At 31.6% G+C, this 26,412-nt stretch overlaps 1 protein-coding gene across 1 annotated transcript in view; it reads left to right on the top strand.

The window, feature by feature from the left end:
• Positions 1-447: 447 nt before the first annotated feature.
• Positions 448-26,412, top strand: part of LOC127286226 (homeobox protein 2) — a 213,396-nt gene continuing 187,431 nt past the window's right edge. The window contains exons 1-3 of the mRNA XM_051312587.1: positions 448-964; positions 1,056-1,194; positions 23,828-24,253. Of these exons, the coding sequence (XP_051168544.1) occupies positions 24,082-24,253 (172 nt within the window). The 5' untranslated portion in view covers positions 448-964; positions 1,056-1,194; positions 23,828-24,081. The remainder of the gene's footprint in view (positions 965-1,055; positions 1,195-23,827; positions 24,254-26,412) is intronic.

Below are 26,412 nucleotides of genomic sequence, written 5' to 3'. Positions count from 1 at the left end.
TATTACGCCTGGGACGCACCAAGTATAGAGTTGTCCATGGACCGAGTTCTTGTGTGTATCAACATATGTAGGTACTCTTCGCACACTGCTTGGTTTTTGGTGGGGGACCTTGACCGAGTGACGTTCACCACAGTGGTCCCATCAGCCTTCTTACTCTACCTGTTCATCCCTCTCTCTCTCTCTCTCTCTCTCTCTGGATTTGTCTGTTCAATTCACTCTCTTTCTCCTTCAGGTCTCTCTCTCTCTCTTTCTTTCTCTCGTCCTTTCTCTCTCTTCTTGCAACTTTGACGAGCCGTCTGTCTGTCCGTCCGTTCGTCCGTCGATCCGCGAGTCTGCCGCGCCGGTGGGATGGAATTGTGAGCGCGAGAGCGAGCGAGAGAAAGAGAGAGAGATAGTCAAGAGAGGTAGAGAGTGAGTGGAAGGAGCAGTAAGCGGCCTACGCAGTTTCAAGCTCGGGCCCAGCATTTATTAGTTCTTCGGCGCTCGGCGGAGAACGTGCGTGCAAAACCTCGAGCGATTGGTTGCTGTTGCAACTCGTGTTACCGCAGTGCCACCGGCACCCCCCCTCATAGTCTCGCGATCGGTCACCGACCGAATCAATTTTGGATTCACTAGAAAAAAAAAAAAAATTTTTTTTAGTTTGCAAAAAAATTATTTTCCATCAAAAATCAGTGAATCAAGAAAAAAAAAATAAGGTGATCATCCAATCAAGATCTTGGAAAGTGTGACGTTACAAAAAAAAATAAATATATCGTTCCGGGTCAGATTGTGAAGAAGAAGAAGTGTATACATATATATAAATAAAAGGGGGATATCTATCTATATGGTTAAGGGTGACCGGTTTCGTTACCTTTGATCCCCCCAACGGTTCAGCATGGCGCTTCGATTCCACGAGATCTCGGCCGACCGGCTTGTTTGGCGAGGATAGTGACAGTTGTTGAACGCGAGTGCACCATACCCACGAGTATTTCTTCGTCCTTTTTTTTCCCCGTGTTATTTTTTTTTTTTTTTTTTTTTTTGCTCCTTTCTACTTCTTCTTCTTCTACATCATCTAGTGTTGCTGCCGTTGCTGCTGCTGTTGCTGTTACTGCTGCTGCTGCAGCCTCTTCTTCTTCTTCTTCTTACTTCTTCCGTTTCTTTGCGCAGAGACACGAGAAGACCACCAGCGATCGAAATGCCACGATACCAGTGAAGGTAAATTCCCTGATTGAAGTAGATCGATTCCGAGTTTCGATTCCTAGAAAGGCATCCGCGATCTTAGCCGCGGCAATGTCCTTTAACCAATCCTCCCTTCTCTCTCTCTCTCACCCCCCCCCTACCCCCCTTACACTGTGAGAAGATGTCACTGGCAATAATAATGAACCAAGAAATATATCCGGTATAATAATAAAAAAAAAGGTAAAAAAAAAAAATAAATTTTTTTTATAGAAAAAAAAATTTTTTAAATCTTTTTACTTTCTATAAAGTAAAAATAAAAAAACTCAAGAATGAAGATGGATATTTTCAAATTATATATAAACGAAGTGCTGCTGCAGGATTATAAATATCAATCGTTATTCTGGAATTGAAAAGGTTATCAGGTGAAACTTTATAGTATTCCAGAAGTAGTTTTGTTGGTTATAAAGTGAAAATAATGTTTTTGCAATAGAAAAAAAAACAGTGTGTGTGTGTATTCTACATTTGAGCGGGAATATTTTTTTAAGTGAAAAAGAAATTGATGAAAGTGATACTAAATTATTATTTTTTTTTGATACACAATGCAAGGATAATAATCAAGATGAAAAATAAGATCAAGAGCAACAGTGTAAATATGCATTAACGCATATTATAGTGTGACATTATTGGGAATATTATAGTACAACAAGAAATAGAGTGGTGTGTTTCAGGTACTGAAAATAATTTTCCTCGAGGTTGATAAATTAAGATTTTTTTTACTGTGTTTTAGTGACTGATTATTATTATAGTAAGGACTGAGTGTCTAAATCAGGTGCTTTAGTACCTAATGTAAGGTGCTTCAGTACCTGATGTAGATGCTTTAGTACCTTGATGTAGGTATTTTGGTACTTTTGTGCAGGTACCATTGGGTATCATACAGATGAATTAGTACATCAGGTAGGCTGCTACTTGATACAGTTAATTTATTACCTCTTCAGGTACCTGTTATCAGATATGACTATCTTAGTACCTAATTGTACACCTAATACATTAGTCAGTTTATTTAGTACCTAATTAGGTAACCTAATACTTGACTGACTTTTTTACCTGATTAGGTACCTTAATAACTGACTGGCTTTTTTTACCTGATTAGGTACCCTAATACCTGACTGGCTTTTTTTACCTGATTAGGTTCGCTTGTACTTCATACAGTTAAAATAGTAACTCTTCAGGTACTTGTCATCAGTTAACACTATCTTAGTACCTGATTATACACCTGACATTTTATTCAGTTTATTTAGTACCTGATTAGGTACCCAAATAACTGAGTGACTTTTTCCCTGATTGGGTACCATTAGGTACCATAAAGATAATTTTGTACATGATTAGGTTCGTTGGTACCTTAATACAGTTAACTTACTATCTTTTCTGGTACCTGTCACTACATAAAATTAGCTTAGATTACATACCTGAAACTTTATTCAGTTTACATAGTACCTGATTCAATACCATAGTACCTGATATTAACTTTTTACCTGATTAGGTACCGTAGTACGTGATATTTATTTTTCACGTGATTAGATTCCTAGTACCTGATATTCATTTTTCACTTGATTGCATTCCGTAGTCCCTGATATTTATTTTTTCACCTGATTAGGTATCGTAGTACCTGATATTTACTTTTTACCTGATTAGATATCGCAGTACCTGATTTTTTACTTTTTTCCTAATTAGGAACTAGTAAGTGACATACTTGACCTTACTTGATACCTAAATACCTGACATACTTAACTTTTGACCTGATTAGGTACCCTAGTACCTGATAACTTAGTACCTTATTAAAGAACCTAATAAGTGATAAAAACAAGTATCAAGTACTTTAGCAAGTGTATTTTAGTGCCTGACATGGTATTTTAGTACCAAATACATGTATATTAGTACCTGATGTAGGTACTATTTTAGTGCAGGTTTCTGAGTAACAGAATAGATACTAAAAAAATGTGTATTAAAATAGATAACTTAGTACCTGACAAAGGTACTACTAAGCACCTAGTAAAAGCACTACTAAGTACCTGATAAATGTACTACTAAGTAGCTGAAAAAGGTACTACTAAGCACTTAGTAAAGGCACTTCTAAGTACCTGATAAATGTACTACTAAGTACCTGAAAAGGGAATACTAAGTAGCTGATAAAGGTACTACTAAGCACCTAGTAAAGGCACTTCTAAGTACCTGATAAATGTACTACTAAGTACCTGATAAAGGTACTACTAAGCACCTAGTAAAGGCACTTCTAAGTACCTGATAAATGTACTACTAAGTACCTGATAAAGGTACTACTAAGTACCTAATAAAGGTACTACTAAGTACCTGACAAAGTAACTAACTAACAAAAAATAAATATATAGTTATATAACTTTATAGAATAAGGTACTTATTGTGCAAATATCTTCTTAGTACTAAAAATGATGCAAACATTAAAAATCAGGTACTAGTGACAAATTACTGTTATTTATTAGGATTTTTTATTATTATTTAAAGTTATATAATTTTTTATCAATATAATTATATATCAATCAGGTAGAAAAAAGTATTCATGTCACTTAATACTAAGGTTCTAATAATATAGGTACTAGATGACATTTTACAAACTTGTAAAGAACTAGGTTTGAATATTTGACATTCTGATTAATATTCACTATGTAGACATTAAACATTTTCACAACTCAGGTACTTAATTCTATATGAAGACTGAGAACTTGTGAAATTAAGATAGTATCACCACTTTTAAAAAAGTTGCAATTGTGTGATCCAACGCCCATTATTCAAGGTACTGTTAAAATTAAAATTATATCTTGTATAGTATTTAATTAACTTTTCATAACTAGGACATTATTAGTATATAGAATATTATAAGCTGTCATGGTACTATTAATATTAAAGTGAATACATACAAGGTACTATTTAATATATTTATTATTGTAATACTACAATTACGTAGGTACTATTAGAGTATAAGAAATATTTAAATACTAATAGTAGTACTACTAGTAATTATCATTATTATGATAAAAATGAAAAAATCTGTTAATTTTAATAGTACCTGATGCAACAATTTGTTTCAATACAAAAATAAAAGAAGTGCAAATGATTAAAAATGGTATCTACAGTTTTAAAAGAACACTGAAAAATATTTTAAACAGACATGTTCCATTAGTATCTGCGACAATAGTGTCTAAAGTACCTATAAGAATAAAAGTACCTGCAAATGTGGTACCTGCAAAATAAATGTAGTTCTACTGAAAAAGGCACTTGTATACGTAACTAGAAGTACCTGAAACATTAAAATATGAAAAATGATGGAAATACCTGATCAACTGAATGGTTTTAACGCAGTGTTTAAAAAATAAATATCTAGAATAGTTAAAATAAGAATGTACCTGAAAAATTAATAAACCAACTATAATTGCACTCATGTTACATAAATAGTACCTGAATACTGAAATAATAAAATATACTGAAGTACCTGCAACTTTAAAAAAAATTCGGAACTGAAATAATTGTACAACCTACAACTTATTAGTACCTGCAAAAATCATGTCTTAGTACCTGAATTATTAAAAACCTAAAACTTAATATGTATCAATCTATTATAGTACCTGCATTACAATGCAATATGCGGAATATTGAAAGTTTTCAAATTCATCCCTTAGTAGTACTTGAGATATAGTACCTAAAAAAGTACATGATGCATTATACCTACAACATAATACCTGAAAAATAGTTCCTGGAAATAAAAGCAAGAAAAAAATGAATACCAACGTTAAGATTAATTAGTACCTGTGTCACAAAAAGTACCTGCTCATAAAAATGGAAGTACCTGTATTGTTGAGAACTAATGCAATACTCATTGTTATCGTTCAGGTTAACAGGTTTTTAGTATTTACAAAAACAAATTTTTGAGGTACCCAAATTCTTAAAATCACCTAAAAAATTAAATACAATATTAAAAGTTGTCCTTGAAACTTGACAAGTTTTTTCAGTACTTACAGAAATCAATTTTCGAGGTGAATTACTAAAATCAACTAAAAAAATTGAGAATATTTGTGAATATTGTGGTGTATTATTAATCAATAATTTATTAGCTTTTAAAGGTATCTAATTAATTGTATCTTTTATTTAGTATACCTAATACATACTACCTGAAACTAAGTACCTGAATTACCTGAAACAGTACCTGAAACAATACTTGAAATACCTAAAACAGTACCTAAAGTACTTGAAGTACCTAAAGTACTTAGAATACCTAAAACAGTACCTAAAGTACTTGAAGTACCTAAAGTACTTAGAATACCTAAAACAGTACCTAAAGTACTTCAAGTATCTAAAGTACTTAAAGTACCTAAAGTACTTCAAGTACATAAATTACTTCAAGTACCTAAAGGACTTCGAGTACCTAAAGTACTTCAAGTACCTAAAGTACTTCAAGTATCTGAAGTACTCAAGTACCTAAAGTACTTCAAGTATCTAAAGTACTTCAAGTACCTGAACTACTTCAAGTACCTAAAGTACTTCTAGTACCTAAATTACTTCAAGTACCTAAAGTACTTAAAATACCTAAAGTACTTGAAGTACCTAAAGTACTTAGAATACCTAAAACAGTACCTAAAGTACTTGAAGTACCTAAAGTACTTAGAATACCTAAAACAGTACCTAAAGTACTTCAAGTATCTAAAGTACTTAAAGTACCTAAAGTACTTCAAGTACATAAATTACTTCAAGTACCTAAAGGACTTCGAGTACCTAAAGTACTTCAAGTACCTAAAGTACTTCAAGTATCTGAAGTACTCAAGTACCTAAAGTACTTCAAGTACCTAAAGTACTTCAAGTACCTGAACTACTTCAAGTACCTAAATTACTTCTAGTACCTAAATTACTTCAAGTACCTAAAGTACTTAAAATACCTAAAGTACTTGAAATACCTAAAGTACTTGAAATACCTAAAGTCCTAGAATTATGTAAAGTACTTGAGGTACCTAAGTACTTAAAGTTCTAAGAGTTTGTAAAGTACTTAAAGTACCTGAATTACATAAAGTACCTGAATTACATAAAGTACATAAAGTACTTGAAGTACCTAAAGTTCCTAAAGTACTTAAAGTTCCTGAAGTACCTAAAGTTCCTAAAGTACTTAAAGTTCCTGAAGTACCTGAAACATAAAAATTCATCAAAATACAATGATTTAACTAAATTCATAAAATCAAGAAAATTAAAATTGTATATAATCTTATCTCTTTAAATGGACAATTCATAAGTTGTGAAAAGGCTGTTTAAAACAATTATCCTTACAATTTAAGCTTGATCTGCCTTTTTGTGACGGATGATTAATTCGTATGGCAAAGAGAGAGAGAGAGGGAGCGAAAAATGATAATCAAGAGCAAAAGCATTCGGTGACGACAACAAACGACAAGATGCGTTTATCGTTGATTACAGCACACACACACACACACACACAACAACAGATTCACACACATATAGACTCAAAGTTAGTGGATTAAGAGAGGCCCGCCGCCGCGTAGAGTAGCCGGCACATTTGCCTCAGTCGCCGCCGCCGCCGGAACCAGAATTCTCTTTGAAAGCCTCTTATTAAACTGAGAGATCAATTAACTCATGTTAACGGACACTTTAATCATTCTCGTAGACTCTTCTTCTTCCTCCTCTTCATCTCTCGCACACACTTTCTGTCTCTCTCTCTCTCTCTCTCTCTCTCTCTCTCTCTCTCGAAAAGTTAACGTTTAATTTTACTCGACGGCCGTGAGACCATTCGCACCTATATATAACACACACGTCTCTTTCTTTCTTTCTTTCATTCTCTCATCCCCCTTCAAATCGCCTCTCATAATCTGCCGCGCGCACTACCTGAAAAAAAACCACTTATCCACATCTTCCTCTCAATTAGTCTGCTCACCAAAATAACAACGAAAAAAAAAACAAAAAAAATCATACCTGATTTTGTTTAAAAGATTAAAACAAAAGAAGAATTGGAGAGGCAAAAAATAAATGTTATTGACATGTACAAAATATTATTTTTTTAGAACTGGACAGTATTTTAGGCACCACTAGGTACTTTAGGTGCTAGACAGTATTATAGAAAGTAGAGAGCATTTTAGGCACCACTCAGTACTGTAGACGCTTGACAGTATTTTAGGCGTTTCTTAAGTGCAAGATAGCAGGTACTAGACAGTATTTTAGGCGCAAGTTAGTAATTTCAGTGCTAGACAGTACTGTAAGTACCAGACAGTATTTCAGGCACCACTAACTGAGTCAGTACTTTAGGCACTAGACAGTATTTTAGGCACCACTAAGTACCTTCGGCGCTAGACAGTACTGTAACTACTAAACAATATTTCAGGCACCAGTAACTATTGTAGAAAATAGACAGTACTTTAGGCACTATATAGTATTCTAGGCACTACATATTATATTCGTCATTAGACAGTACTGTAGGTACCAGACATTATTTTAGGCATTACTCAGTACTATAGACACTAGGCAGTACTCCAGGTACTAGACTGCATTGTAGGTACCTCTCAGTAATAATAGTTCTAGGCAGTACTTTAAATACTGGAAAGTATTTTTAGCACCATAAGATAACTGATAAACAGTTCTGAAGGTACCGGCCAGTATTAGAGGCTAACAATTGTAGACGCTAGACAGTATTGAAGGCACTAGACGTTGTCCTTTGGATGCTGGGCAATACTGTATTTACTGGATACTAATTTAGGCACGACTAACTATTGTAGACTGTAGACAGTACTGTAGGCACTAGACAGTATATCAGGCACCACTCAATTCTTTTACGTGGTAGACAGCAGTTTAGGTACTAGACAGTACTGCAGGCACCAGGCAATACTGTAGGTACTAGATACTAATATGGATACTAAACTGTAGTGTAGGTACTAGATAGTACTCTAGGTAAAAGTAGTACTGTAGATTCTAGATAGTATCCTAGGTACTAGACAGTACTGCAGGTATTAGACAGTACTGTAGGTACCAGATAGTATTTTAGGCACCATTAACTTCTGTGTACTGTAGACACTAGGCAGTACTGTAGGCACTAGACAGTATTTTAGGCACTAGATAGTAATTTAGGCACCACTTAGTACTTTAAGTGCTACGTAGTACTTTAAATACTGGAAAGTATTTTTGGCACCACACAAGAAGTGAGAAACAGTTCTGTAGGTACTAGACACTATATTAGGCACCACTCAGTACTGTAGGCAATAAATAGTATTTTAGGCGCTACTTAAGTGCTAGATAGTATTTTAGGCACCACTATTTATTGTAGAGACTAGACAGTATTTCAGGCATCATTTAATACTTTAAGTACTAGTCAATACTGTAGGCACTAGACAGAATTTCAGGTACTACTAACTATTGTAGACTCTAGACAGTAATGTAGGCCGTGGACACTATTTTATGCAATATTCAATACTATAGACACTATACAAAACTGTAGGTATTAGACAGTATTTTAGGCACCACTTAGTAGTTTTGGTGCTAGATAGTACTGCAGGTACCAGACAGTACCGCAGATACTAGATAGTAATGTAGGCACTAAACTGTAGTGTAGATACTGAATAGTACTTTAGGTACTGAATAGTACTTTAGGCACAAGTAGTACTCTAGGTACTAGACAGTACTGAAGGTATCAGACAGTACTGATGGTATCAGACAGTACTTCAGGTACCAGACAGTACTGCAGATACTAGATAGTAATGTAGGCACTAACCTGTAGTGTAGGTACTGAATAGTACTTTAGGTACTGAATGGTACTTTAGGTACTGAATAGTACTTTAGGTACTGAATAGTACTTTAGGCACAAGTAGTACTTTAGCTACAAGTAGTACTTTAGCTACAAGTAGTACTTTATGTACAAGTAGTACTTTATGTACAAGTAGTACTTTATGTACAAGTAGTACTTTATGTACAAGTAGTACTTTTGATACAAGTAGTACTTTAGGTACAAGTAGTACTCTAGGTACTAGACAGTACTGATGGTGTCAGACAGTACTGATGGTATCAGACAGTACTGGTGGTACCAGACAGTACTGATGGTATCAGACAGTACTGGAGGTACCAGACAGTACTGTAGATACTAGATAGTAATGTACGCACTAAACTGTAGTGTAGGTACTGAATAGTACTTTTGGTACAAGTAGTACTTTAGGCACAAGTAGTACTCTAGGTACTAGACAGTACTGAAGGTATCAGACAGTACTGATGGTATCAGACAGTAATTCAGGTACCAGACAGTACTGCAGATACTAGATAGTAATGTAGGCACTAAACTGTAGTGTAGGTACTGAATAGTACTTTAGGTACTGAATAGTACTTTAGGTACTGAATAGTACTTTAGGTACTGAATAGTACTTTAGGCACAAGTAGTACTTTAGCTACAAGTAGTACTTTATGTACAAGTAGTACTTTTGGTACAAGTAGTACTTTTGGTACAAGTAGTACTTTAGGTACAAGTAGTACTCTAGGTACTAGACAGTACTGATGGTGTCAGACAGTACTGATGGTATCAGACAGTACTGGTGGTACCATACAGTACTGATGGTACCAGACAGTACTGATGGTACCAGACAGTACTGATGGTACCAGACAGTACTGTAGATTCCAGAATGTACTGTATGTACTTAACAGTACTTTAGGTATTAGACAGAACTTTGAATACCGCACAGTCCAAAAAAGTAGAAAATAAAAACAAAAAGACATCCCAAGAAGTTAAAAGAAGGGGGAAAACGACTATCGGGTACAGTTAGTAAACGAAATGGAGTTGCCGGTTTTTAATTGATGAAAGGTAATTACTCCTTGTGATGACGTCCTGCCTTCGTGACTTTAGAAGACATTAACAGTTTGTGAGGGTTTTTTTTTTCTTTTCTTTTTTTTTTGGTGAGGTTGAGTGAATACACGATTAACAGTGCTTTTATAGTTTTGAGAGTGCCTTCCAACATTTAATGTGACTTCAATCACTTCAGGGGACTCATTGAAATTACATTGAACTGGACTTGCGAGAACAGCGTACAAATAATAATTCTTGATTTGCTGTTGGGAATATTTTCTTTTTTTTTTTTTTGGGTTTTTTTTTGAACTTTTTTTTTTGACATTATATTATACCTCTATCACATCAGAGTAAGGAGAAATATTAAATTTTATGTTCGACTTAAATTCAGGTTTGACATCATTTAAAGCAGTAAATTTAATATTTATAACTCACGATTGGATCTTAGAAGTAAGTTAGTTTGACTTTAGAGCGACTTATTTAGCACAAGATCTACGTTGGTGAGGAAATTAAAGTGTATTTCAGGTATCAGGTGATATTTTAATATTAGATGTTATTTTAGATAAAATAAAGTATTGTAGTAGTAGTAGACAGTATTTTAGTAAATTAAAATGGTTTTGTATTAGATAGTATTTTAGTAAACCAAAAAATTTTGTATTAGACGGTATTGAAGTGTTAAATAGTATTTCAGGTACCAGACAGTTTTTTGTAATAAACAGTATTTGAGGTTACAGTTTTTTTGTATTTTTGACAGCATTGTAATATAAACCAGTATTTCAGGTACAAAACAGTTTTTTCGTATCAGACATTACCTATTTTAATATCGAACAGTATTTTAGGTACCAATCAGTACTGTTGTGTTAGAAAGAATTTTAAGCAACAGACAGTATTATTGTATTAAACAGTATTTTAGTACCAGAGAATATTTCAGGTAAAAGTATTTTTTATTAGACAGTATTGTAGTATCATTCAGTATTTCAGGTACTAAATGGTTTTAGGTATTAGACATTACCTACTTTAGTATAGGACATGTATTTCAGGTAACAGTTATTTTTCAGTTACATTTCAGTTTTAGAGAGAATATCAGGTACTAAATTGCAGTTTAATAATAATAATAGATAGTATTTTGGTAATTAGACAGTATTTTAAGAAGCAGGCAGTTTTTCAGGTATCAGACAGTATTTTACTATTAGTCAATATTTTAGGTATTATAAAACAGTTGTAAGACAGTATATCAGTAGGTAATAGACCTTTTTAGGTACTACGCAGTATTTTATATTTTATACAATATAGTGTAAAGTAGAAAATCATTTTTGTAATACAGTAACATAAAAATAGACAGTAAGAAAATGCTGTACAGCTCTTCAGTTACTAGTCTTAATGGCATATTGTTATTAGGTATTAGTGTTATAGATACTAAATAATATTTAAAGGACTAAATTCTATTTTACTTTTTAGATTGTCAATATAATATTATTTTAAACTTATATTTATAATTTTAAATATGATACTAAACAATTTTTTATATACTAGATAGTTTTTTAGGTACTACCTTTTTTAGGCATCAGGTACTTTCAACTTATTAGATATTTTAGCTATTATTATATTCAATAAAGAGTACTTTAAATAGAAGACAGTATTTGGTTTTCTAATTAATTTTTTAGGTACTAGATTTATATTTCAGGTACTATATTTCGGTATTAGGTACTAGATTTTGGTTTTAGGTACTATATTTGGGTTTTAGGTACTAGATTTCTGTTACAGGTACTATATTTATATTTTAAGTACTAGATTTCTGTAATAGATACTAGTTTTCAGTTTTAGGTACTCGATTTCGGTTTTAGGTACTAGATTCCTGTTTTAGGTACTCGATTAAGGTTTTAGGTACTAGATTTCGGTTTTAGGTACTAGATTTATGTTTTAGTTACTAGAGTTATGTTTTAAGTACTAGATTTCTTTTTGAGGTACTAGATTTCTTTCAAGGTACTATATATATGGTTCAGGTACTCGATTTCGATTTTAGGTACTAAATTTCTGTTTCGGGTTCTATTATTTTGTTTTAGGTACTAGATTTTTGTTTTAGGTTTTAGATTTCTGTTTTAGATACTAGATTCATGTTTAAGGTACTAGATTTATGTTTCAGGTACTAGATTTATGTTTTAGTTACTAGAGTTATGTTTTAAGTACTAGATTTCTGTTTCAGGTACTAAATTTATGTTTTAGGTAGTAAATTTTGGTTTTAAGTATACTAGATTAATGTTTTAGGTACTAGATTTATATTTCAGGTACTATATTTCGGTTTTAGGTACAAGATTTCTGTTACAGGTACTATATTTATGTTTTAAGTACTAGATTTCTGTAATAGGTACTAGTTTTCGGTTTTAGGTACTCGATTTCGGTTTTAGGTACTAGATTTCTGTTTCAGGTACTATATTTATGTTTTAAGTACAATATTTCTTTTTGAGGTACTAGATTTCTTTTCAGGTACTATATATATGGTTCAGGTACTCGATTTCGATTTTAGGTACTAGATTTCTGTTTCGGGTTTTATTATTATGTTTTAGGTACTTGATTTCAGTTTTAGGTACTAGATTCATGTTTAAGGTACTAGATGTATGTTTCAGGTACTATATATATGGTTTAGGTACTATATTTATGTTTGAGGTACTCGATTTCGGTTTTAGTTACTAGATTTCTTATTCAGATACTATATTTATGTTTTAGGTACTAGATTTATGTTTTAGGTACTATATTTCTGTGTTAGTCACTTTATTTATGTTTTTGGAACAAGGTTCTGTTTCACACACTTCATAGTATTTAAGTTACCTATAATCAAATTACTGTTTTTCGCACTCGTCATATTTATCATTTCCAATTTAAAAAAAAATCATAAATTTACTCATTTTGATAACAAAAATAAATGTAAATCCAATTTTTTTCTATTCCTCAAATCAAAAATTTCAATTTTACATTTATTTTCAAATATTCTGAATTTTTAATTGATATATTCATCAATTCATTTTTATAATCTCGTGGCGACAAAAATTTGACATAAATGACTTTTTTTAAATTGCTAATTGATGATAAATAGACGTAAATTAAAATAATAAATAACCAAAGGGATTAATTCCAAAAAAATATAATATATTATTATTGAAAAATAAATCGTAACGTAAAATAATTTTCGATATTTAACAGTGACGTCTTCTCCATGTGTCGCGTTCCTACAGCCTATATAGTGGTGATTTAAATGCCTGGCAGGTTTATACGCAAGGTTGTGTAACTGATTTCAACGATCGCTTATTTTCAATGTTACGCATGAAAACGAAATACATATTTTTTCCTTTTAATGGAAAAAAAAATTTCATTATTCATTAATAAACCATTGACATAAATTTCTAAAAAAAAAAAAAAAGTAAAGAAACTCCTATTAGGGAAAAGAGAAATTTCACAATTTTTTTATTTAATAATAAAATTATATTGCATTATATATATAGAAATTGGAAGATATTTTAACATTCTCATATCATAATGAGAAGGTATTTTTTTTAAATTATAAAAACGATTTAGCGCGTAAAACCAAAAAAAAAAAAAATTGGGGAAATAAAATTTTTCAGCAAAATTTTTTAACGAAATATATTCTCACTTTTATTTCATCATATATATATACACTATACTAATTAAAATGTTTCTTTTTATAACTCGGGTATTACTGCTGACTGAACACAGTTATATAAGGCTATATACACCGCATTCGACAGTATAAGAACGTTTGTAGGTTTTTTTTTTATATATCTTTTTCTTTTTCTCTCTCTCTCTCTCTCTCTCTCTCTCTCCAATCAGGAAACTGCAATTTATATACATATAGTTGTTTTGTATGCAGCGTAACAGTTCATTGAAAACAAGTTATTCGCGTATAGAAAATAGACCAAGTTTTATTTCAACAATTTTTTTTTTATGAGCAAATATAAAGAAAATTATCATTGTAAAAGTAAACTGATTTTCACTTGTAATCAATAATTTTATGTTTATACTTTGTAATTTCATTTAATTTATTTATTTATTTCAAAATATCCAATATGCGTCTATACGGACGTTAAGTTAAACTATGCCTTTGCAATATTCTTCAACTAGTTCGTGGAATAATTCATATATATATATATACAGAGATATAAGTTGGTTTATGCAATTTTTCCAATTCTATATTTTATATAAAGGAAGCTATTTAATTTTTTAGCAGGGAAAAAGAATTGTTATTTAAACAAAAAAATAAGACATTTTTATAAAAAAAAAATTTTCTCATAAAAGAATTGTTAATTAAAGTTATACTGTTACGTTACTTTTAGATTAAAGCTATTGTTACGTTACCGTAATTATGTTACCGTTACGTAACGGTTGCCTTATTGTTACGATAAAATAATTGTTTTACCATTACGTAACAGTTGCGTTATTGCTATATGATAATATAGATGATACCGTTACGTAACAGTTATTGTTACTTTAATATAACTGTGTTACTGTTACATAACGGTTGCGACATTTTTACGTTAACGTAACTGTGTTACCGTTACATAACTGTTACGTTATTGTTACATGAACATAATGGTGTTTGCGATATCTAGCAGTTACATTATTGTTACGTTACCATTACCTGACGGTTGTGTTATTGTTCAGTTAACATAACTGTGTTACCATTATACGTATCGGTTTCGTTATTGTTACGTTCAAATGACTGTTATTTTTATGACTGTAGTAACGCTACTACTAAATTACAATTACGTTACTGTTAAGTTACCTCTACTGCAAGATTACATTATTTTTCGTTACTATTAACGTTACCATTATATTTGTGTTACATTTGTGTTAAATAGACATCTTTATTACGTTACGACATTACAGTTACATTACAGTACGGTTATGTTACTTTTACGTTACAGCTACAGCTACGTTACTCTCCTGTTTTTTAACAATTTAAATTTACCGTTACGTTACTGTTTCGTCACAGCGAAGACTTCGTTACGTTACTCTCGTATTCTTTATGTTGCCGTTACGTGAAAGAAACGTTTTCGTAACGTTACCGTTATAGTAAAGATTTTTTACGTTATTGTTACGTTTACAGTAACAATTTAGTTACATTACATTTACAATAACGCTTTTGTTACGCTTCTATTATGTTGTAGTAATATTTTTATTATGCTATCTTAACGTTCCAGTAACGTTTTCGTTACGCTTCTGTGATATTATCGTAACGTTTTTGTTACGCTACCGTTAAGTTATAGTAAGATTTTCGTTACGTTATAGTAACGTTTTCGTTGCGTTATAGTAACGTTTTCATTGCGTTATAATTACAATAACGCTTTTGTTACGTTACAGTTACAGAAACTTTTTTGTTACAGTAACAACAATTTTTGTTACAGTAAACAATGGTACCATTGTAGTTAATATTTATTACGTTATTGTTATGTTACAGTAACAATTTCGTTACATTACCGTTAAAGTAACGTTTTTGTTACGCTATCGACACGTTACAGTAATAATTTTGTTACGCTACCATTGTAGTTATTATTTGTTACGTTATTTTTACATTACAGTAACTATTTCCTTATGTTACCGTTACAGTAACGTTTTTGTTACGTTATCTTTAAGTTACAGTAACAATTTCGTTACATTTCCGTTACAGTTACAATTTTCTTATTTTATTGATAAGTTAGAGTAACGTTTTTCTTTTGTTACTGTTAGCTTACAGTAACGTTTTTGTTGCGTTATCGTTACGTTACCGTTACTGTTACGTTTTTGTTACTTCATTTTTTAGTTACAGTAACGTTTTTCTTTCGTTACCGTTATCTTAAAGTAACCTTTTTTGTTGCGTTATCGTTATGTTACAGTAACAATTTCGTTACATTACCGTTAAAGTAACGTTTTTGTTACGCTATCGACACGTTACAGTAATAATTTTGTTACGCTACCATTGTAGTTATTATTTGTTACGTTATTTTTACATTACAGTAACTATTTCCTTATGTTACCGTTACAGTAACGTTTTTGTTACGTTATCTTTAAGTTACAGTAACAATTTCGTTACATTTCCGTTACAGTTACAATTTTCTTATTTTATTGATAAGTTACAGTAATGTTTTTCTTTTGTTACCGTTAGCTTACAGTAACGTTTTTGTTGCGTTATCGTTACGTTACCGTTACTGTTACGTTTTTGTTACTTCATTTTTTTGGTACAGTAACGTTTTTGTTTCGTTACCGTTAGCTTAAAGTAACCTTTTCTGTTGCGTTATCGTTATGTTACAGTAACAATTTTGTTACGTTACCGTTACATTATACCACTATATATTATTAATATTTTTAGTAAATAAAACAGATGAATATAATTATTTCTTATTAATTTATCTAAATTACTATAAAATAAAATAAATTGAATGAAATATAAAAAAAAATATAAAAAAATTTATAGCAATTATAGTTGCAGAATAATAGAAAATGTCAAATGTTTGAGCTCTGCGCGCACAGAAAGCGAAAGTCTCACAAGAAAAAGTAAAAATCATAAATAGGAAAAAAAAATATTTATATATATAGAAAAAAAATTCTCATATAAATATATAAAAGCAAATAAATATTGCAATAATGAAAAGATTTTAACCGCGTGAAAAAAATTACACGTGTGAAAATATCAATAAACATACATGTTTCCTAAGAATACATATCCATACTGTAGAAAAAGAGAGAGAGAGAGAGAAGCTTTTATGATCGAACATAAAATATCCAGATGAATTAACCTTATTGCCCTAAAAGTCTCAACCTATTATTTTCCTATACGTATATACAACGTGGATTGTAACATTAATTTCTTCTGGGAATCAAAAAAAAAAAATTTTTTTTTTTACAACAGACAATATCAAATATTTATTATATTGTTCGAAAAATGACAACTAAATGTGTGGCCTATCAATAAACCATCGTTTTATTCGCGTTAAAACTTTATAATACAATAAATAAAAAATAAAAATATATACAATATATATATAATAAAGAAGAAAGTTTCTTATTAAAGTGTGTAATAAATTAGAGAATAATAAATTTTTATTTTTTTTTTTTGAAAAGGAAAAAATTAGTGACATTTTTTTCGGTAAATTTAAAGCCGATTATGTTAAAAGAATTTTATTAGATATAGAGTTGTTATTAAACCACCCAAAAAAAAAGAAAAGAAAAAAAAAGATACCCGTCAAGATTGGGAGGAACGAGAGAGAGAGAGAAGGACAACGATAAAATCGTTGGACACGGTGGTCGGAAAAAAAAGTCACTATCAATTTAACCCCTCACCGGGTGGACCACAACACACATATTTGAGAATTTGACATTTAAAAAACAAGTCTATACAAGGTGTGTTGCGTGTTCCTTTTTTTCTCTTCTTTTTACCCCCTTTTTTTTTATCTTTGGAGACATTCGAACAAACCAGGTCATTTTTGTTTATGATACCATAAAGCCATTTATTTCTTTGATATTGACGATTTTGAAATTTACATTGAATCACAAAAAAAAACATTTTTTAAAGAGGGACTTTTATAAAATACATGAGATATGTGAAAAAATAAATGTTTGGATTTTAAGGGAAAGGGAGAGAGAGAGAAGTCAGATATAATATTAGTGAAGGAATAAAAGTGAAATTAATTTTTTAATGTTATATGGATTTTTTTTTTAAACTGGAAATAAATTCACTTTTTAAATAGCGTTCAAGATAGAATAAATTTTTTGGGATAATAAAATTGCGACTGAAATTTGACGACATTATGTCCAATTAGTTGCGTTCAATAGATGCGGGACAAAGTTAACCAATTCAATGTTAGCTTTTTTTTTAGAATTTTTTTTTTAATTGAATTTTAATAAAATACAGAAAAATTGATATTTAATAACAAGAATGTAATAAATAAGGATTGAAAAGAAAATACAAAACAATAAATAGTGAAAAAGTAAACAAAAAATTTGTCTAAAAAATTAGTTTCAGTTAATTAGAAATTAATTTTAATTAATTAGAAGAATTAAATTTTTTTTTTACATATTACATCCAGCATTTTTTAATTTTGAAAAATTGATATCGAATTCGTTAATCAGTGACTCCAAAAACCCACGATTGATAATGTTTCAAGCAAATCGAATTAATTTTTAAATTTTTCAACCGCCATATTGAAATCGCCATTTTGAATATTAAAAAACTGTTGCCAAATTCATAATGAGCGACCTTGAAAACCCCTTGGGAACAAGTTTCGAAAAAATACCCGATAATTTTTGAAAAATTTCTCCACCATAATAGATCCGCCATTTTGAATTTTGAAAAACTGACATCAGATTCGTAAACAGCGACCTTGAAAACCCCTAAGGAACAAGTTGCAAACAAATCGGATCAATTTTAGAAAAAAACCTTCCGCCATATTAGATCCGCCATTTTGAATTTTGAAAAACTAACCTCAAATTCGTAATCAGCGACCCTAAAAACCCCTAGGGAACAAGTTGCAAACAAATCGGATCAATTTTAGGAAAAACCTTCCGCCATATTGGATCGAACATTTTGAATTTTGTAAAACTAACCTCAAATTCGTATTCAGCGACCCTAAAAACCCCTAAGGAACAAGTTGCAAACAAATCGGATCAATTTTAGAAAAAAACCTTCCGCCATATTAGATCCGCCATTTTGAATTTTGAAAAACTAACCTCAAATTCGTAATCAGCGACCCTAAAAACCCCTAGGGAACAAGTTGCAAACAAATCGGATCAATTTTAGGAAAAACCTTCCGCCATATTGGATCGAACATTTTGAATTTTGTAAAACTAACCTCAAATTCGTATTCAGCGACCCTAAAAACCCCTAAGGAACAAGTTGCAAACAAATCGGATCAATTTTAGAAAAAAACCTTCCGCCATATTAGATCCGCCATTTTGAATTTTGAAAAACTAACCTCAAATTCGTAATCAGCGACCCTAAAAACCCCTAGGGAACAAGTTGCAAACAAATCGGATCAATTTTAGGAAAAACCTTCCGCCATATTAGATCCGCCATTTTGAATTTTGAAAAACTGACATCGGATTCGTAATGAGTGACTTAGAAAACTTTTAAGAAATAAGTTTAAAAAAAAAAATTGAATCATTTTTAGAAAATTCATCCGTCATATTGGAAACGCCATTTTAAATTTTGTAAAACTAACCTCAAATTCATAATCAGCGACTCCAAAAACCCCTAGGGAACAAATGAAAAACAAATCTGTTGAATTTTTAAATAATATTCCGCCATATTAGATCCGCCATTTTGAATTTTGTAATAACAAATTAGAAAACATGTTACAAAAAAACATTATAAAAAAAATATTTAGAAAATGTGTTTTTTTAATTATTTTAATATTAATAAATGTTTTAAAAATTAAATTCCACGTAAATTTCTTTAATTAACTCGTAAAAAGTAGACGCGGAATTAGTCACAAAAATACATTTAATATTTACTATACTTTTTTCACCCCCCCCCTCCCCATCCCCCCTCTTCTACTTCCAAATTTATCACATTTCAAAATAACAAAACGATCTTCTAATTAGAAGTGAAGAGCATAATTCATTTTACAGTTCGATGAACACACGAGCGATTGCCATAGAGAAACAAGAAATTCCTAATTTGAACATGGTAGAAGACACATGTAACTCGATCACAGTCAATAAAAGACAAAGGGAGTGTTTAGAGTCTGATACGCAGAATTCCAGTGAATTTCAACGAAGACATATATTATTATCAATAAAGTTCAGAAAAGCGTAAAAATATTTTATTTAGGATCGAATTTAGATGAAATGGCGCCCAGGCTGAATAATATATATGTGGAATATGAGAGCGACCTTTTTTGTCCAATGATCATTGTTTAAAATAACTTTTGTTTTTCTTAGCCTATCAATAATGAGTCAGAAATATTAGGGGAAAATAACTTTTGTTTTTCACAGCCTATTAATAATGAGTCAGAAATATTAAGGGAAGAATTGTCTAGGTCGGAAAAATGGTCGGAAGTTTTTGGTTGGAAAAAGTGCTAACTCAATAGCAGTTTTCCGACCAATAATAGGTCAAAAATAAAACATTAGTTCAGGTTGAAACACTATACGTTTAATAATAAAATTTTCTGACCGTATTAGTCGGAAATAGAAAAAAACGAGGTCGGAATATTTTGCAAATAACGCTAATTAAAGAGCAGTATTCCGACCAAGACTAGGTTAGTAATAAAACATTAGCCTTGGTCGGAACAAAATGTTTTTCTCGGTCAAAACGAAAAAATTCTGTTGGAATTAGCACGATGTAAAATACAATATTACAACCAGTTTTCCCACCTACACTATAACTTTGTTAAATCGAATTAATGTAGGTCGGAAAACAAAGTTTTTAGTTTTAAATTAAATCAAACGCTGTTAGAAATTCTATAGGTTAGAAATGGAACGATATGAAATGGATTGTTTTGACCTTTAGTTGGTCAGAAGCGAAGTATAGTTGTCAAGTTCGCAACGCAATGGTTTTCACAATCCGCTATTTTAGAGAACCAAAAAAAATGTGATTAGAATCAGCACGATGTGGAAAACAGAGTTCCGACCTTGACTAATACAGTAAAAACGCAATAGTGAAGGTCGGAAAATAAGTTTTTCTTTTCGTTTTAATTAGAAATATGGAAAAACGCGGTCGGAAATTCAGCAGAAGTAAAAAAGTTTTTCGTTTTCTCTTTGTCTTAGTCGGAAATAAGAAAATATGCGATCGGAAATTCTAGGTTAGAAATAGCCTGATGCAAATAGTTGTTTTGACCTTGAATAATTTAGTAAAAACGTAGTAGATTGGGTCGGAAATCAAATTTTTCTCATCATGTTAGTTGGAAATAAAAAACGCAGTCAGAAATTCTAGTTTAGAAGTAGCGCGATGTGGAAATCAGTGTTCCGACCTCTACTAATTCAGTAGTGAAGATCGGAAAATATGTTTTTCTCTACGTTTTAGTTAGAAATATATGTTAAAACGCGCGGTCAGAAATTCCAGTAGAAATAAAAAAGTTTTTCGTTTTTTTCTTCATGTTAGTCGGAAATACGAAAATATACGGTCGGAAATTCTGGTTTAAAAATAGCCCAATGCGAATAGTAGTGTTTTGACCTTGAATAATTTAGTAAAAACACAGTAGTTTGGGTTGGAAATCAAATTTTTCTTATCATATTAGTTGGAAATTAAAAAAGACGGTCGGAAATTCTAGTTTAGAAGTAGCGCGATGTGGAAATCAGTGTTCCGACCTCTACTAATTCAGTAGTGAAGGTCGGAAAATAAGTTTTTCTCTACGTTTTAGTTAGAAATATATGTTAAAACGCGCGGTCAGAAATTCCAGTAGAAATAAAAAAGTTTTTCGTTTTTTTCATCATGTTAGTCGGAAATACGAAAACATACGGTCGGAAATTCTAGGTTAGAAATAGCCTGACGCAAATAGTTGTTTTGACCTTGAATAATTTAGTAAAAACACAGTAGTTTGGGTCGGAAATCAAATTTTTCTCATCATCTTAGTTGGAAATTAAAAAAGACGGTCGGAAATTCTAGTTTAGAAGTAGCGTGATGTGAACAGCAATTTTCTGACATTTAGTTGGTTAATAGTAAAACAATAGCCTAGGTCAGAACAATGTTTTACACAACACACTATTTGAAAATATGAAAAAATGCGGTCGGAAAATGTCGGTTTGAATAAATTTTGTTTTAAAAAAATTCCGACCTTAATAGAGTTACAATCTAAACAAAACAGACACACACACATTCACTTATTATCTTAATATTATATAGGCAACAATTTTTCTTTAATATAAATTCTGAAATCGTTTTTACTTATTTTTGACGCTCGAGGCGACAGCCCTTGTACAACAGCCGACTCTGAATATCTTAATGTCATTTTTAACATTAGAGCAAAAAAGCATTGAAGAGATTCCATTGGGAGTTGAGCGTGTGTTTCTGTGTGCGTGGATCGATGCCAAATATGGCTTTTCACAGCGCAGCATCTTAATCCCGCCCCATGATCGCAAACCATGTGTATTGTCTCATTTAAATCTGGCTGCTTCGAAAAAGGTCTACGGACAAATAAAGAGCTTGAATTACAGTCTCACGCGCATGTGCCGCGAACCCCGGTGTCGTAGGAAGATGGCCTTGTGAGATGACCCCCATTGTCTTCAAGGGCGAGAGATGCCTGGCCCCCAAACGTAAAAAGTGTCTGATGCATCTTAATTCGTATAAAGACTCCTCTCCTCCATACTGAGCACGTGATGCAAATTCCCCTGCCCACTATAATAATCACTTTCAAAAAAAAATGGAAAAAATGATAAATAATTTTAAATCATGATGAGAATGTTATTTTTTAAATTTATATATAGAGAGGAGAGTCATCTAAGGTGTAACAGTAGTCTAGGTTCGAAAACTACGTTTTTTTATAATCGTGTTAGTCAAAAAAAAAGAAAAAAAATATGTTTTCAAAATACTGGGCTGGAAATAGCGGTATGTGAAAACTTGTGTTCCGACCTACGCTATTTTAGGAAAAAATATTTTTTTGGTTGGAAAACTATATGATTTTCACTTCGCGCTAATGGAAAATAGGAAAAAATGTGATCGGAAATAGAGAAGAGTGAATAACAATTTTTCCGACCAAGACTGAATCAGTAGCAAAGCAGTAGTCTAGGTCAGAAAATTACAATTTTCACCCCTCGCTCGTTAACAATAGCAAAAAATGCGGTTGGAAATAGTGCTGAGTAGCAAATTTCCGACCAAGACTGAGTCAATAGCAAAGCAGTAATCTAGGTTAGAAACTAAAGTGATATAAATTGTAGTGTTCCAACCACTATACTATAGGTCAATTTTAGAAGAGCAGTATGGGTCAGAAAACTACTTCTTGACACGGTTTAAGAGAGTAATAAGAAAATGTGGTCGGAAATCTAAGGTTAGAAATTGCGCTAAGTGAATAGCAGTTTTCCGACCACAACGTGCTAGTCAATGTTAGCAGTCGGTGAAAATTAGTTTTCCGTCCCAACCTAAATTAATAGAATCGAATGTGTGTAGGTCGGAAAACAAGTTTTTCTCATCGTATTAGTTAGAAATTGGAAAAACATAGTCAGAAATTCTCAGTTAGAAATATAGCAATATAAATATCATTATTTTGACCTCTATTTGTTTAGTAGGAAAAAACGAGGTCGGAAATTCTAGGTCCGAAATATCGAACAACAGTTTTCCAACCTTTTGTTATCCAATAGTAAAACAATAGTTTAGGTCGGAACACTTTGTATTATACACAATGCTAGTGGTAGGATAGAAAAAACGGGGTCGGAATATTTTTATTGGAACTAGATCGATGTGAAGAAGAGTAGTCTGACCTGAATGAAGTCAGTAGAAGAGCAGGTCTATAGGTCAAAACAACTTTGTTCACAACTTGCTATTGTAAAAAAATGCATTAGTATCGGAATAACCATTTTTCCGACCACTGTTCCAACCTTGACTAATTCAGTCGGAAAATAAGTTTTTCTCTCCATGTTAGTTGGAAATAAAAAAAAACGCGGTCGGAAATTTTGGGTCAGAAAATGGGAAAAAACCGTTTTCCGACGTTTTGTTGGCCAGTAGAAGAAGAGTATAGTCAAAGTCGGAACATTACTTTTTTCTACTATTTTTATAGTAATTTTCCGACCTGAACTACTGTTTCAACCAAGACAACTCTCCTTTCAAAAATTTTGTTTATTTCATTTTTAATTTCATCTTTTAATTTTATTAGTAAACAATTTTTGAATAGTTAAACACTTGATTTACAGGTTTTTGGAGAATTTTTTGGTGAACGAAGATAATTAAAACTAAATGTGAGTAAGAGAGCGAGGAAAACAAAAATTTGAAAATTTTAAATGTTTGTGGCAAATTGAGATATAAACTTGTTGGCGGATCTTTGTTGAAAAGAAAAAAAGGGCAGAGAGAGAGAGAGTGAGATAAAGAACTCTTGGATTATACCACCTGTTTATGTGTGTGTATATGTTATGAGTGGAAATAAACATATAAAAGAAACGAAAAAAAAATGCCCGAAATTCAACGCACAGACTCACTGAGATCCGCCATTGAGGGAGGCAAGGCATCACATAATTCAACTGAAAAAATTGATTCGCTACATGACGCTACTTCCCCTTCCGGTTGGAAGCCCACTGAAAGAAGTGTCTCCTTCAATCGTGATGTCCACGTCAAGAGAATCGGTGAGTCCTAATGCAAAAATCGCACTACAAAAAAAAAAAATCTTGTGAGAAGTTTAAAAAAAACGCTGCTTGACTAATGAACCAAAATCCAATTTTCTTCAGCTTTTTAAAATTTTTAAAAAATATATATATATGATTAAAAAAAAATCCCACGTTTTATGTGATTAAGATCACTAGTTCGTGGAATTTTTTTTTTTTTTGAGAAACCTGACCTAACCTTGTTACCTACTTCCAAACTGTTGTCGTTGTTGTTGTTTTTTTGTGAGTGTGACTTGAAGCTTTGTAATGCCAACCTTAACAAAGATCTGTTTGGATCAGAGTTCGTGTGTTAAGCAGCGTCACGCTACCAGCTCCACGCGAACTTGAACCTAACTTCTAACTTGTCTTGAAAAAACTCAATAACGAGTCAATTATTAATTTAACACAATAATAATAATAATAATAAGCCTACGCCACTAATGGCACGATCTTGATATTCTGATGCTGTTAGACATATTTCATTGTTGTTTTTTTTTTTTAATTACATTTATTCAAATTTATCATCTTTATGAATGAATTTTAATTCTAACTTTTCATTATCCAAACTTTAATTTTTCCCTATTTTACTAACTAACGCGTTGAGAGAGAAGAATATTGCACTTTTTATTATAAATTTAAATTCAAATGAGATTTTAGAATATTTATGAAAAATTTTCAAAAAATATACCGTTTCTATGGTAACCCACCGTGTAACAGTTGTTATAGTAACCGTTGCTATGATAAACATTACTATGTTAAGTGTTACCATAGCAACTGTTAGGGCCAGTTTCACCAACTCAGGTTAAAAGTTAATCAGCGATTAAAGCCAATTTAACCGCTCATGATTGGTCGGTTAAGGATTTAATCGCTGATTAACTTTTAACCGGAGTTGGTGAAACTGACCCTTAGTATGTTAAACGTTACTATAATAAATATCGCTATGTTAACCATATTCATAGTAACCGTTAATATGTTAATCATTGTAATAGTAACAGTTCTCAAGGTAACCATTACTTTGTTAACTTTTACAATATTATCGTTTTAGTAACCGTTACTCTGTTATCCCTTACTATAGTAACTATTACTATGTTAACAGTTGCTGTGGTATAACTATTGCTAACCATGTTATCCCTTTTCGTAGTAACCGTTACTCTGTTAACAGTTACTATGTTAAAAGTAACCATAGTAAATATTAATATCTTAACCGTTACTATGTTAACCGTTGTCATGTTAATCGTTACTATGTTAACCGATATCATGTTAACTGTTACTAAGTTAATTATTTTCGTATAATAACCGTTACTATGTTAACCCATATTATGTTAACCGTTACTTTGTTAACCGTTACTATGTTAACCGTTACTATGTTTACCGTTAATTTGTTAACCGTTACTATGTTAACCGTTACTAAGATAACTGTTACTATGTTAACCGTTACTAAGTTAACCGTTACTAAGTTAACCGTTATTAAGTTAACCGTTACTAAGTAAACCGTTACTAAGTTAACTGTTACTAAGCTAACCGTTACTTTGTTAACCGTTACTAAGCTAACCGTTACTAAGTTGACCGTTACTAAGTTGACGGTTACTTAATTGACCGATACTAAGTTGACAGTTACTTAGTTGACCGATACTAAGTTAACCGTTACTAAGCTAACCGTTACTAAGTTAACTATTACTGAGGTAACTATTACTGAGTTAACTGTTACTAAGTTAACCGTTACTAAGTTAACTGTTACTATGTTAACCGTTACTTTGTTAACCGTTATTAAGTTATCCGTTACTAAGTTAACTGTTACTAAGTTAACTGTTACTAAGCTAACTGTTACTTTGTTAACCGTTACTAAGTTGACCGCAACTAAGTTGACCGTTACTTTGTTAACCATTACTAAGTTGACTGTTACTTAGTTGACCGATACTAAGTTAACCGTTACTAAGCTAACCGTTACTAAGTTAACCGTTACTATGTTTACCGTCACTTTGTTAACCGTTACTATTTTAACCTTTACTAAGTTAACCGTTATTAAGATAACCGTTACTAAGTTAACTGTTACTAAGCTAACCGTTACTTTGTTAACCGTTACTAAGTTGAATGTTACTAAGTTGACCGTTACTAAGTTAACCGTTACTAAGTTAACCGTT

The sequence above is a fragment of the Leptopilina boulardi genome, unplaced genomic scaffold (assembly GCF_019393585.1).
Source record: "Leptopilina boulardi isolate dan_hultmark-lab unplaced genomic scaffold, ZJU_Lbou_2.1 LbouV2_351, whole genome shotgun sequence".
NCBI classification, from domain to species: domain Eukaryota; kingdom Metazoa; phylum Arthropoda; class Insecta; order Hymenoptera; family Figitidae; genus Leptopilina; species Leptopilina boulardi.
This window is presented reverse-complemented; position numbering and strand designations above follow the sequence as displayed.